This window comes from Lontra canadensis, unplaced genomic scaffold (genome assembly GCF_010015895.1).
Source record: "Lontra canadensis isolate GAN:19392208 unplaced genomic scaffold, GSC_riverotter_1.0 scaffold2, whole genome shotgun sequence".
Classification (NCBI taxonomy): domain Eukaryota; kingdom Metazoa; phylum Chordata; class Mammalia; order Carnivora; family Mustelidae; genus Lontra; species Lontra canadensis.
In genome coordinates, this window is record NW_022630996.1 from 33,727,399 (window position 1) to 33,741,541 (window position 14,143).

The 14,143-nt window shown below is 39.3% G+C and overlaps 1 protein-coding gene across 1 annotated transcript in view; it reads left to right on the plus strand.

Annotated features, from left to right (window-relative positions):
* Window positions 1-14,143, plus strand: part of AOAH (acyloxyacyl hydrolase) — a 158,448-nt gene that overhangs the window by 19,889 nt on the left and 124,416 nt on the right. The window contains exon 3 of the mRNA XM_032871529.1: window positions 12,657-12,723. Coding sequence (XP_032727420.1) covers window positions 12,657-12,723 — 67 coding nt within the window. The remainder of the gene's footprint in view (window positions 1-12,656; window positions 12,724-14,143) is intronic.

The window sequence follows — 14,143 nt, forward strand, 5'->3', positions numbered from 1 at the left end:
AAAAAAAAAAAAAAAAAAAAAAAAAAAAAAAAAAAAAAAAAAAAAAACCTGATTGATGATTTAAACAAGTTGTGGGGGGAGGAGTTAAGATGGCGGAGGAGTAGGAGATCCCGGAGCTCCTCTGACCCCCCAAACACAGCTAGATAGTTATCAAGTTATTCTGAACACCCAAGAAGTCCATCGGGGGTCTGAAAGAACAGAACTGCAAGTCTCCAGGTAGAAAAGCGACCACCTTTTGGGAGGTAAGAAGTGTGGAAATTCACAGGGGGAGACAGAGCTGTGGAAACGGGGGCGGAGAGGGAGCCTGCTTGGGCGAGCTACTGCTAAGTATTAGAAGCCTCTGAACGCAAAATCTGAACTTTTAAGTTCCTTATGGTGGCAGATGAGCCTGGACTAAAGGTGCTTAGGTGGCGAAGAGGGACAGAATCCCAGGAGTGACAAGGTAGTCTGACGATCCCCTGGGTTTCAGGAAGAATGCGTGGCACCAAGGGGCGCCTGGGTTCCCAGGCATAGAAGCCAGAGGCCCGAGAGAGCAGCGGGACTTCGTGCAGGCTTCCGCTATAAAGTGTGGACCCCCCGTCGGTCTAGGGACCCCTTTCCTGGGAGGGACAGGCAAGCGTGGGGAGAATCTCTCCCAGGGGAACAGTGTGGTTTGAGGGGTGGGCAACCCCGAAATTTGGTTTTGAAATTCAGTCACATGCCAGAAATAAAAAGGCTTGGACACAGGCAGAGTGAATGCAGGGTTCTAGCATACACGGGGGACACAAATAGGGTGACTGTTTGCTTTTCTTTGAGGGCTCACAGAAGAGCAGGGGGTGTGAACTTTCAGCTCCGAGGCTGAGAGCAGGGCGCCGCCATATTCATCCCGCACATCCGCGTTGATAAGCGTTCAGGGAGCAAAAACAGCGCCACCTAGTGGGGGCCAGAGCCCGGACCACCAAGCCTCACCCCACTGAGCCCTGGAGAGGTGTTTCCACGGAGACAGGTCAGCCTGAGAATCAGTGCAGCAGACCAGCATAAACAACTAGCTCCCACCAAGTTTATTATCATAGTGTGCTGCAAAGCTTCAGCTCTAGGGGAAATAGGATTGTGCTTCCTTTTTACTTGTAGTCTATATTTTATTCTTCTTATTTTTTCATTTTATAACACAAGAAACAAGAGATGTTGGTGAGGATGAGGAGAAAGGGGAACCCTCTTGACAGTGGGAATGCAAACTGGTACAGCCGCTCTGGAGAATAGTATGGAGGTTCTTCAAAATGTTAAAAATAGAATTACCCTGTGATCCAACAATCACGCTACTAGGTATTTACCCAAAGGATACACAGGTACAGATTTGAAGGGATACATGCACCCCAGTGTTCATAGCAGCATTATCAACAATAGCCCAACTATGGAGAGAGTCCAAATGTCCATCAACAGATGAATGAATAAAGATGTGGTATACATACAATGAAATACTCCTCAGCCATCAAAAAGAATGAAATCTTGCCATTTGGAACAACATGGATAAAGTTAGAGTATTATGCTAAGTGAAATAAGTCATAAAAAAACAAATATATGATCTCATTTACTCTGTGGAATTTAAGAACGAAAAGAGAGGAACATATGGGAAGGGGGAAAAGGAAAAAAAGGGGAGAGGGAAACAAGCCATAAGAGACTCTTGATAAAACAAACTGGGGGAGGTGATGGAGGTCAATGGAGGAAGGTGAGTGAGGGATGGGATAGATGGGTGATGGGTATTAAGGAAGGCGCTTGTTATGATGAGCACTGGGTGTTGTATGTAAGTGATGAACCACGGAGTTCTACTCCAGAAATCAATATGCATTATATGTTAACTATCTGAATTTTAAATTAAAAAAAAAAAAGAAATAGAAATAGAAAGCATAATTAGTGAATTTGCAGATTTGGGTGGAAGAGGTATTATGTTTGATGATTCAATCATAATTTAACATTATCTCCATCTTCTAGAATGAATAAAAATGATTAGGTACAAAAATACACAAGTTGTGTATTTCTCTTTCAATCTCAACAAAATCAAGAAAATGCTGATTCTGTTTCCTTTATAGAATACTATTAAGTGAACAATGACAATGGGTAAACTTCTTTGAGAGTCAAATTGTCATTGATTTAACATTAAGAAACAAATTCTTCAAGGATGAATTTTCTCAGAGTAAGAAAGCTAGACTAATGGCGGCTGTGTCTTGGGTTTATACAGCATGTTGTGTGAACAGCACAGAAGCATTTTCGGAGGATTTACTGCATTCAGTTACAATATGCATTCACAAGCTAAATTTCTTGGAATTTAAACTAAAGATCAAGAGAGAATAAAACAGATGTGTTTACAATGTCCCAGATTAACCATTGCTAAGGTTTTGACATATTTACATCATCTTTCTTTTATGGAATTAGAATGTGGCAGATAAACTTGAAACACCCTTTGGCTTCCCTTCACCCCCAGTTCCATTCTCCTCCAATCTCCTTAGAGGGAACCACTCATATGAACTTGATGAGTATTGTTTTGTTGAGCTTTATACTTTCACATTCACTTGTATGAATTCATAAACAATGTATGGTATTGTTCAGTGAATAATTTTTTAACCTGTTTCTGGTAAAACAAAATGTATTTAAAATGTTTGATATGTCTTTTAAGTCTATTTTAATCTATAAGTTTTCTTTCCTTTCCTTTCTTTGCCATGTAATTTATTTGTGGGATTTGCTCTGTAGAGTTTCCCACAGCCTGGATTTTGCTGATTGCTTCCCTGTGGTATGGTTGAGTATGTTGCTGTGTGTTCTGTATTTCGTGAAAATTTGCAGCTAGATCCAGAGGCTTGATCAGACTCCAGTTTGATTTCTTTGGCAAGACTATAAATGGTGATGTTTTCTTTCATTGAGAGGCCATTAAATGTGGGTTTTCCTTTTTGTGATATTAGCAGCTGTTGATGCTCAATAACCCGATCTATTAGTTCATTGGGAGTTGCAAAATGGTGCTATTCTAATATAACATTCATATTATATTTAGTGGTGGAAATGCATTAGAGACACTTCCCTCATCCTCATCATATTTTAGACATGTTCCCCACAGTCACTAATGATAATGTTTATAGTAGGAAAGTCCAGATACATTCCTGATTCCTTTGCTCTACTTGCTAGTTTTCAAATAACTCATTGCCTTTCTGTGATCATCCCACAGTAGTCAGTCACTTTTCTTTAAAATACCATTATGAACTCTTGAATCTATACATATTTTATAAGTTTGTTTTGTTTTCATTTGTTTCAATTACCATCCTACTGTAACTCAAACTGTCTCATGTTTGACCAGTGGGAACTTCAAGTTGGCTCCTGAGTCCCTTTGACACGAGTCTAAGTAACCTTTGATAGCTTCCTTACTAATTGATACAAGATGTTCTAGCCCTGTCTTGTGCTTTTCCAGCCCCAGGCTTGAAATCAATCATTTCTCTCAAAAGCTCTGGTTTCGGGGCGCCTGAGTGGCTCAGTGGGTTAAGGCCTCTGCCTTCGGCTCAGGTCATGATCTCAGGGTCCTGGGATGGAGCCCCGCATCAGGCTCTCTGCTCAGCGGGGAGCCTGCTTCCTCCTCTCTCTCTCTGCCTGCTTCTGTGCCTGCTTGTGATCTCTCTCTGTCAAATAAATAAATAAAATCTTTAAAAAAAAAAAAAAAAAAGCTCTGGTTTCCATTATTGGGAAATAGTATTTTAAGACCACAATTTGGGTGTTCATTGCCACTGAGTTGGTCATTCTTTCTGGGTTTCTTCAGTAGACAATGCTAGAAAAAACACATATATTTTTATATACATACATTTACCTATATTACATACAATTTTAAGACAAAATGTTTAGTGAGTTCATACTAACACTTCAAATTCAGGACTACAGGATTCTTTTCTTGACAGGATTTTCTTCTTAATCTCTTCTGAATCATATCTGTATCTCTTCTTTCCATACTTGAAGTCCTAATTCTCAAGGGCAGAGGGATAAAATATCCCATAATTACTCATTCACCTCTCCCTCATTACATATATAACGTCTCAGAATGTCAATCCTCATCCTGCTGCCATTAATATACTTTATAATCACTGAGAGCAGTTAACATTGTTTTTTGCATATACTTTTCCTGTTTCTCTACCCTTTCTAGTCATTGTACTATATGCCCTGAGCATACAGCTATTACGGATGATACCCATTCCCTGCCTGCCCTCACTTTGTCTCAGTCCCATCAGCAGCTATTTGATCGATGTCCACCAGCAGCCCTTATGAGGATGTCTCTCTAGCTGAGCTGTTGTCTAAAGTTCATTCCTCAGGAGGGACTCATGGGAACAATAGTCCCTGAATTCTTGCATGTCAATAGCTAGCTCTCTGTGCCCTTTACACTTGAAAATCAGTTGTTTTTCTGGATATGTAAATCCTTGGCACACAATTTCTTTCCCTAAGTATCTTAAATGTGTCTTTAAAAAGCCTGCTGGTAATCTAATTCCCTTTTTCTTGTAAGTCCCTTGCTGTTTTTGCCTAGAAATTCAAAGATTGCTTTTTCCTTTCTTCTCCAAAATTCAGTCATGTAAGTAGAATGTGTCTTAGTGTTAGTTGTTGTATGTTGATGTCAGGCATGGAGAATATTCTCAAGTACATACAACAAGGAAAGTTGTTTACTTGTTCAGTTTCATTGATTTGGTTTTCTTTTTCAGAGATTTCTAATATCCATATTTTGAATCTTCTTTGCCAAACCTCAATATGTTGCCTAGCTATTGAATAGTTTCTATCCCTTTATTTTTTCTCTTTAAAGTTTTACTCCTTTTCACCTTGAATTTCCTTAAGATATTAGCTATTGTGTTCAGTTCTTGTGTTCACTCTAGTTCCCAGACTTCATTTCTCTTATAATCTTGTATTTTTCCCTGAATTCTTGTATTCCATGTCTGAGTTATTCTAATTCTGATTTCTGTTCTTTCACGACTTATAACATTTTATTAATGCTTCTTAGCTCATTACGAAATACTATGTTATTTTTTAATCCTTTTTTTGGGCTTGACTTTTTGGCATGCTTTTGCTATCTATAAGGATGTGATTCTGTTCCTTATTCTTTTTTTCTTATAATAACTTTGTATGGGAGTTGACCTAGATACATTTCTGTTGCTCATTTTTATGTGAAATTAGTTTTCCAAAACTCTTAAAGTGGTTCAGGGTACTTTTCTAAATGCACAAAACTTTTTCTGTTATTCCTATGTAGTGTTAAAACACACACACAGACACACAAACCACAGCAACTTGCTTGCTGAGAGAGTTTCTGTTTCCCTGCCCACTTTTATCTGGATTTTCTCTTTCCTTTGCTTCTGTCCAGCTCAGTGTTGTTTCCAAACCCAGCAGTTTCTCTGCAGTAAGCACACTGTCCTGTTAGGGAGCTCTGGCAGGTCAGTTTCTGCAATTTATAGATGCCTGGACAAGCCAGCCATCTTAGTCCTTCTGCCTTGAGCCTGTTGTACGCGTCTGTCACAGTGGGCCAAACCCCTCCCAGTCTCAGGTGCTGTTCTTTAATTGGCCCACCATACTTTCTAAGCAAACCTGTGGGCTATCTGGGGATTCCCATACTCTCAGGTTTCTCTGGCATTCCATTGCGTCCCTTTACTTTCTGCCATATGGACGTTGATAACCCATAGGTCTTGTGGCCATGAGTTTATCCTTGCCTAAATGTGTTTTGGGGTTCATGGAGATACCTACTTATGTTATAACAATTGTCCATGGATTTGGGGTTTTTCTATCCAGGAGCTCTTTTTCCCCTCTTAGGTAGAAATTCAAAGAAATTCCAAAATTCCTCTGCCTTCAACATTATCTTTCCAGAATCCTCCCCACGTGGGATTTTGCTTTCATAGTAATGTCTACTGTACGTATAGCTCTACAACTTCTGTTTTTCACTCAACAGTATGTTTTTGAGATCTGTAGATCTATGTTAAGACATAGAGACTTAGGTCAAGCCCCCTAATTACTCTACAGTTCTTCACCACATAAATGTACCATATTTTCCTGACCCATCCCCCTATTACTGGACGTTTACAGTGTATCAGAAACCTTACTTTGCATTTTCACATCCCTGAATTAGAGAAAGAAGAGGAAAACATTATTACCATTTCACAAAACAGGAAAAAAAGTGAAAAACAGTCATAATTATCATTAAGATTTGTTTTGATTGGTTGTCATTTCCATGTAATAGACCACACCGAACCATAATCACCATTTGTACCTGGTGTTTGATTTTCTCTTTTTAGGTGAGGTTGTGTTGTTCAAAGATGAAAGGCTCAGTAAAAATCCTCCTTCCTAGATGAGCTTGTCCTAATGTACTAGCAGAATGTATCACAACAGGGACCAAGATTGCTGGTCTTCAGGGTATGGTCTGGGCTTCTTCTGACTCAATGCAGGACATTTCAGTGTCTGCTGAGATAAATGAGAGGCAGAAGGTCAGATTCTGGTAAAATGAAAGTTGTTACTTTACCAAAGGAAGCAAAATAGGTATTTCAGTTTCTGGGGTGGGTTACCTTTCATTTGAAAGAATTTCAAAGGATTAAGAATGCTGCTTGGGGTTATTTTCATTTTATTAATTAATGTTTTACCTCTGGATAAAAATAAGGTGCTCAGGGGTGCCTTGGGTGGCTCAGCAGGTTGAGCCTCTGCCTTTGGCTCAGGTCATGATCTCAAGGTCCTGGGATAGAGCCCCGAGTCGGGCTCTCTGCTCGGCGGGGAGCCTGCTTCTCCCACTCCCTCTGTCTGCCTCTCTGCCTGCTGTGATCTCTCTCTCTCTCTCTCTCTCTCTCTCTGTCAAATAAATAAATAAAATATTTTTAAAAAAATAAGGTGCTCAGTTCAGTAAAGGCTCTTTCATTTGCCATACATTAAGTTAGGGTGGGCATTACTGTTTCCATTTTACGGATGTGGAAACCAGGGCACAGAATGGCCATGCAGATGGTAGAGGGTGACAGAGACACTTTGCGTCCTACCTCAAGACTTTTCCTTCTTGAAATCAAAATAGGCCTGAACCATAGTGCCTGCCTGAACCCCAGTATTGCCTCCTGTCTGGTGAGCCAGGAAAATGGGGGCAGAGGAAGTGAAATTATGGATTTCAACACAGAGATACTATTTTAAAAACTATTTTAAAATAGTATTGCTTTTACCTCCAAAGCAACACAAGCTCAGAAAACATAACTTTAGCAGACTGAAAGCATGTAAACAACATTGTTGAGAATAATCACTCAGTAAATCATGTTGGTCTTTTCTTGCCTGAGAAGACTTTTTTTTGAATTTTGCAAAGCATTACTGACCTTCGGTTTCACCTGCTGCTTTTGCCTCTGGCTCTCATTAGTAAACACCTTGGAAGAATCTCAGAATTGTTAATGAAAAAATGATTAATGGAATCATTCTCCCTAGGGGTGAGCAGACTCCTATGCCCTGAGACCCTTGCTGGAACTTCTTCTGGGGTCACCTCTGCAAAAATCTCATCTTCATGGAATATGATAGCTAAAAACTCGTGTAGATTGAAAATGAGGAAGGCAACTCTCCTCGTGTTCTGGAGATTCTGAAAATCGATGAACGAGCTAGAAAACACATAGCCTCAAAACTAGCTGTGTAGTCAGTTAATCTCCCTGTGCTCAAATTTCTCACCAGTACTTAGTCTGTCACTGACCCTGTCATACTTGGAATTGATGAAGCATCAGATAAAATGTCCTAAGTACACCTGACAGTCATGCTGCAAATAACATGGCTTTTGGAGGAAAAAATACAGTCTCTGACCGAACCAGGTGGCCGATCTGTGACTTGGGGCCTTAAGCTCTCTAAACCTGGACGTTTCTCCCTATACGACAAGGGTAAGAATAAACACTCCCTCAAAAGATTCTCATGAGAAACTTCTTCACAGTAAATGCGAAGGTGAATGTGCTTGGTGTTACTTACATGCGCTGTGTACATCTAAGTACGATGACTGCTCACTGGCTCCTTCTTAACCCTTCTTTGCCCTTGAGAATGGCCACAATTTTTTTTCTTCTATGCTGTTCCAAGTCTGACTCTGTAGAAATTAAATGCTCTTGTACCTTCCTGGTCACAGAGAGTTTAACTGTATACATTTTAAGTCAGGTGACTAGCAATATGTGAGCAACTTTGTTTTCCATCACTAATGGGGCAGTTGCAACTGATCATGGTGACTAGGCTCTATCTGGCTTGCTCTGGGGACTTTGCATGTCTCCACTCTGTACCCTTCTGTGCTGATCTAAAATTTAGCTGTCAAGGGGCCATCTCATGCTTCAGACCAGCCATTGCTCCAGGAGCCCCTCACTCTTAAGCGTCATAGAATCCATCTGAGAAATGATCACAGAATCCGTTCAAGAAATGGGTCATTCAGATGGTCCGACTCAGAGAGCGAGGGGAAACTTGCAGCCACTCATTTCAACTTGAGCAAAACGAGGTTCCAAAAAAAAAATACACACACACCCCAGCGTCTTTTATTTTACCAGAAGGAAAGCAAATTTTCTCTTCCGAGAAGTACTGCAAGAGCAAACTATTGCCCAGCTCTCAGCTAAACTAGTTCTGTGTCAGGGTACTTGAAACTTGCTGGCAGAGTGCTTTGCCGATTCATGTAATTCTGAATGTCTGTTACCTAATTCTCCTAAGTTCCTAGATGGTCTAGTGAAGAAGACTGAATCTTTGTCCCACCTTTTTCAGATGAGGGAATTGAAATCCAGAAAGGGTAAGCAGTCAGAGGTCAGAGGCAGGTGGACAGGTGCTGAAATCCGATCTCTGAGTCCTAGGACATCCGAGGTTCTTGACCCTCTACACTGCAGTGCCCCGACAAGGAGCTCCCCGGGGGAAAGGGGAGATGTTTTTATTTTAAAACAGGTGTACTGAGGTATAATCACATACCAGGCAATTCACCCATTTAAAATGTATAACTCAGTGGCTTTTAGTATATTCCCAGAGATGTGCATCCATCACCACAAATTTTATTAATTTTTTTTATTTTTATTTTCAGTGTACCAGAATTCATTGTTTATGTACCATACCCAGTGTTCTATGCAATACATGCCCTCCGTAATACCCACCACCAGGCTCACCCAACCTCCCACCCTCCGCTCCTTCAAAACCCTCAGATTGTTTTTCAGAGTCCACAGTCTCTCATGGTTCATTTCCCCCTCCAATTTCCCCCAACTCCCTTCTCCTCTCCATCTCCCCATGTCCTCTGTATTATTTCTTATGCTCCACAAATAAGTGAAACCATATGATAATTGACTCTCTCTGCTTGACTTATTTCACTCAGCATAATCTCTTCCAGTCCCATCCATGTTGATACAAAAGTTGGGTATTCATCCTTTCTGATGGAGGCATAATACTTCATAGTGTATATGGACCACATCTTCCTTATCCATTTGTCTGTTGAAGGACATCTTGGTTCTTTCAACAGTTTGGTGACCGTGGCCATTGCTTCTCTGAACATTGGGGTACAGATGGCCCTTATTTTCACCACATCTGTATCTTTGGGGTAAATACCCAGTAGTGCAATTGCAGGGTCATAGGGAAGCTCCATTTTTAATTTCTTAAGGAATCTCCACACTGTTTTCCAAAGTGGCTGTACCAACTTGCATTCCCACCAACAGTGTAAGAGGGTTCCCTTTCCTCCACATCCTCTCCAACACACATTATTTACTGTCTTGTTAATTTTGGCCATTCTAACTGGTGTGGTTTTGATTTTAATCTCCCTGATGGCTAATGATGATTATCATTTTTTCATGTGTCTGTTAGCCATTTGTATGTCTTCATTGGAGAAGTGTCTGCTCATGTCTTCTGCCCATTTTTACATGATTATCTGTTTTGTGTGTCTTGAATTTGAGGAGTTCTTTATAGATCCTGGATACCAACCTTTTGTCTGTATTGTCATTTACAAATATCTTCTCCCATTCCGCGGGTTGCCTCTTTGCTTTGTTGACTGTTTCCTTTGCTGTGCAGAAGCTTTTGATCTTGATGAAGTCCCAAAAATTCATTTTCGCTTTTGTTTCCTTTGCCTTTGGAGACACATCTTGAAAGAAGTCGCTGTAGCTGATATCAAAAAGCTTACTGCCTATGTTCTCCTCTAGAATTCTGATGGCTTCCTGTCTCGCGTTGAGGTCTTTTATCCATTTCGAGTTTATCTTTGTGTGTGGTGTAAGAGAATGGTCGAGTTTCATTCTTCTACAATTTGAATACTTTTTATTTCTCTTTGTTGTCTGATTGCTGCGCTAGGACTTCTAATACTATGTTGAACAAGAGTGGTGGGAGTGGGCATCCTTGTTGTGTTCCTGATCTCAACGGGAAGGCTGTGAGCTTTTTCCCATTGAGGATGATATTTGCTGTGGGTTTTTCATAGATAGACTTTATGAAGTTGAGGAATGTTCCCTCTATCCCTATACTTTGAAGCGTTTTAATCAGGAACAGTTGCTGGATTTTGTCAAATGCTTTTTCTGCATCAATTGAGAGGACCATGTGGTTCTTCTCTTTTTTCTCTTATTGATTTGTTCTATGACATTGATTGATTTGTGAATATTGAACCATCCTTGCAACCCAGGGATGAATCCCACCTGGTCATGGTGGATAATCTTTTTAATGTGCTATTGGATCCTATTAGCTAGGATCTTGTTGAGAATCTTAGCATCCATGTTCATCAGGGATATTGGTCTGAAATTCTCCTTTTTCATCACCACAAAGTTTAGAACATTTTCATTATATCGAAAAGGACCCTAACACCTCTAAGCTTCACCACCTCAAATATCTATCCTCCAGAGACCCAAGCAACCACGAGTCTATTTTCTGCCTCCACGCATTTGCTTCTTCTGTATATTTCATAGAAATACAATTACGTCTTTTTCACTTAGCATAATGGTTTTACTGTCCATGTTGTGGCATGGAGCAGAGTTTCATTACTCTTCGTAACTGAATAACATTCTATTGTATGGATATAACCCACTTAGTTCATTCATTCATTTGTGAATGGACATTAGGGTTGAGTTGTTTCCACTTCTCAGCTATTTTAAAGAATGCCACTATGAACATTCATGTACACATTTTGTGTGGATGTATATTTTTTATTCTTTTGGGTATATAACTATAAGTGGACTTGTTGGATCTTATGGCAACTGTATGTTGAACCATGTGAGGAACTATAAGGCCATTAACCAAGTTGGCTGCACTGTATTCTGTTCCCACCTGCAGTGTATGAAGATTCTAATTTCTCCACATCAGTACCTGCTAATCTGTTGTGTTTATTACAGCATATCATAGTGGGTGTGAAGTGGTATCTTTCTGTGGTTTTGATTTGCATTTCCTGAATATCTAAAGAGGTTGAGCGTGTGCTTATTGGCCATTCAAATATCTTCTTTGGAGAAAATCAATTTAGAAAATCTTTGCCTAAGTGTTTGGTACTATTCCCCAGTGAAGCCACCTGGTTCTGGGATCTTCTTTGGGGGAAGCGTTTGATTACTAATTCAATCTCTTGTTATACATCTATCCAGATTGTCTATTTATTCTTGAGTCAGTTTTGACATCCTGTCTTCCTCAGAATTTGTTCATCTCCTCTAGTTATCTAATTTGCTGTCATCACATGTCATAGTATTCCCCCGATGGTTCTTTTCATTTCTGGAAGGTCAGTGTGGGGATATGGTTTTAAGTTCCTACTCCAAAAGCACAGTGTGTTTGAAGTTCATGCTTTATTGTAGGGAAAAAAAAAAAAGTCCCATCAATAGATCTATCAGAATACAAAAGTACTATTTACATTATTTACTACTGAGTAAAAATGAACTACTGGTGAGAGTTCCCCATATTTATGCTGTTCTTTCACTACCTGCCCTCCAGGCAAGGTGTGTGTAGCCCCGTTTGAGTTAAGCATGACAAGATAAATTCTCATCAGGGAGAGATTCCCATCTTTTCCCAGGATAGCCCATCTGTCCTAATTGTGCTAAGGTTCTAATTCCCAGAGTTTCACAGTGGACTCACAAACTGGAAAAACAGGTCCAGAGAGTTCATGGGTTTTATTGTGCAGATCAATCCACAAGGCATCCCTGTACTGTCACAGTGGAGAGGAAGGAGATTGCTTTGTTAATGTGTGTGTGTGTTGGTGGGGCTCAGGGTTCTGTGTGTTCTCTGGGGTAGATAGCAGTGCAAGGATCTTGACAGTCTCCTGTCTCTGGAATACCAACACCCAAAACCAAATAGCCTAAATGCAATCTTTTTTTCCCTGAATGAACATAAAAGAAGAGTATTTTTAACAAAGCTATATTTCAGCTTGCTTACTTCAATGTGAGTCCTATTTCTTTTATTTCAACAAAGGAGAAATTCATCAACATTCAGATGTTCCTTGCTGTACAAAAGAAAATAAAACCCAAAAATGTAACTGTATTTTTATAATAAACTGGTGATCTTTATCATGTACGGTAAACAAAGTAGCATTCACATAATCCTAAAATGAGGTTTTAATGAATACATTAACTGTAACATTTTTCCTAAACCGTTATAATTAATCACTTGAATTAATGCTAAATTAATCATTCAGCATCAGTTCCTAGTAAAGATGATTATTTTTAACTCATGTGTTAAATTCATCAGAATAAAAAATAATCTATTTCCCCTTCTTTATTTCTTCTTAGAAAAGCTGTTCTTGAAGACGACCTGCTATTTAGTGATAAGAATGTTTGGACCAGACCTCATAAAACTGTGAGTATGCTGGCACAGTAACCTGGGTCCATGGTTGGGACGTGGGGGCAACAGGAAAGCTGCCAGGCAGCTGGTTCCACTTCCAGCAGGATGTACTCACTGAACAAGGGCTTGAGCTGTGTTCCTGTTCTTATTAGTAGTGGAGCATTCAGACCTGACTCAGATCGGTTGTCACTCGAGGCAAAGGTTCCCCTTGAATTACAGTGTGGCACCTAGCTCGATTTCTCTTCAAGAGCATCTCAGAAGGAATTTTACCAACAAGTAACCAGATCCTACTGTCTGGACCTAAGCATTTAACCCTTTCTCCTGAGCTCCCCAAGGAGCCCCAGCCTTTCCCTTCTCTTCCAGCTCCGGTCCCAGGCTGTGTTCTTCCTAGGCTCTTCTCCTCTTTCCTTCCTGGGAGAGGGTTTCCTGGCCCTCTCCATTTCCCTAGCCCCAGCCCATGCCTCTCAGGTTCCCGCATGCGTGTCATTATCGTCAGTCTGTTTCCTTCTGTCTCTTATGTTTCTTTCTATTTTGAGCTCAGGTGCACTGAATCAGATAAATGATATTCCTTCCTATTCACGGCATTTTCTCATCAAGGATCCATACATGGCTTTCTTACATTTATTATTTAGTTACTTAGTTACTTTGAATAATGTAATTAGCTTCCAAACCCACCACCCAAAAAACTAAGTCTAGGACCTTAGTTATAATTTACTCTAACAATCCAGTTCCTCTGTCATTCTCATGCTTTTTTCCTTCCAAGTAATAATCTCCATGTTCATCTTTCTCTTGCTTTCTTTTTTTGTAGTTTTCGTATATGTGTATATATACTTATGTTAATATATATTATGTTAAATTTATAGATATTTATTTATGCTAATAAATATATGTAATATATTTATATATAAATAACAAATATAATAAATATATGTAATATACAAATATATGCAATATCAATAATTAGTATATAAGAAATATGTCAATAAAATATAGAAAATTAATCTTAATCAAATATTATTGGATTAATATCTTAATGATTAATCATTATAATTAATGATAATATAATTACATAAAATAACTAAAATTTTACTACATTTATTATATATATATTGCTTTAAACCATATTTTAGTTATTTCTTTAATTTATGAAGTGGGTAACACAATGTATATAATCTTCTGGGACATACCACTTAGATTTTTATGTCTAAGTTTCATCCATAACATAACCTAATGTTGTTGCTGTAGCTCATTCCCTCTGACTATATAGAATATTGTGCCTCTATAAGAGTCTGTTCCTTCATTCTTCCAATGATGGGTTTTTGGGTTGTTTACTGGTTTTCTCTCTTGTGAATGATATGATGAATATTCTTATGTGATTCCTCTTTTATATACTATTAGCCTCAAAGCAGAGAGTCTTGGAAGCATCATTTCCCAC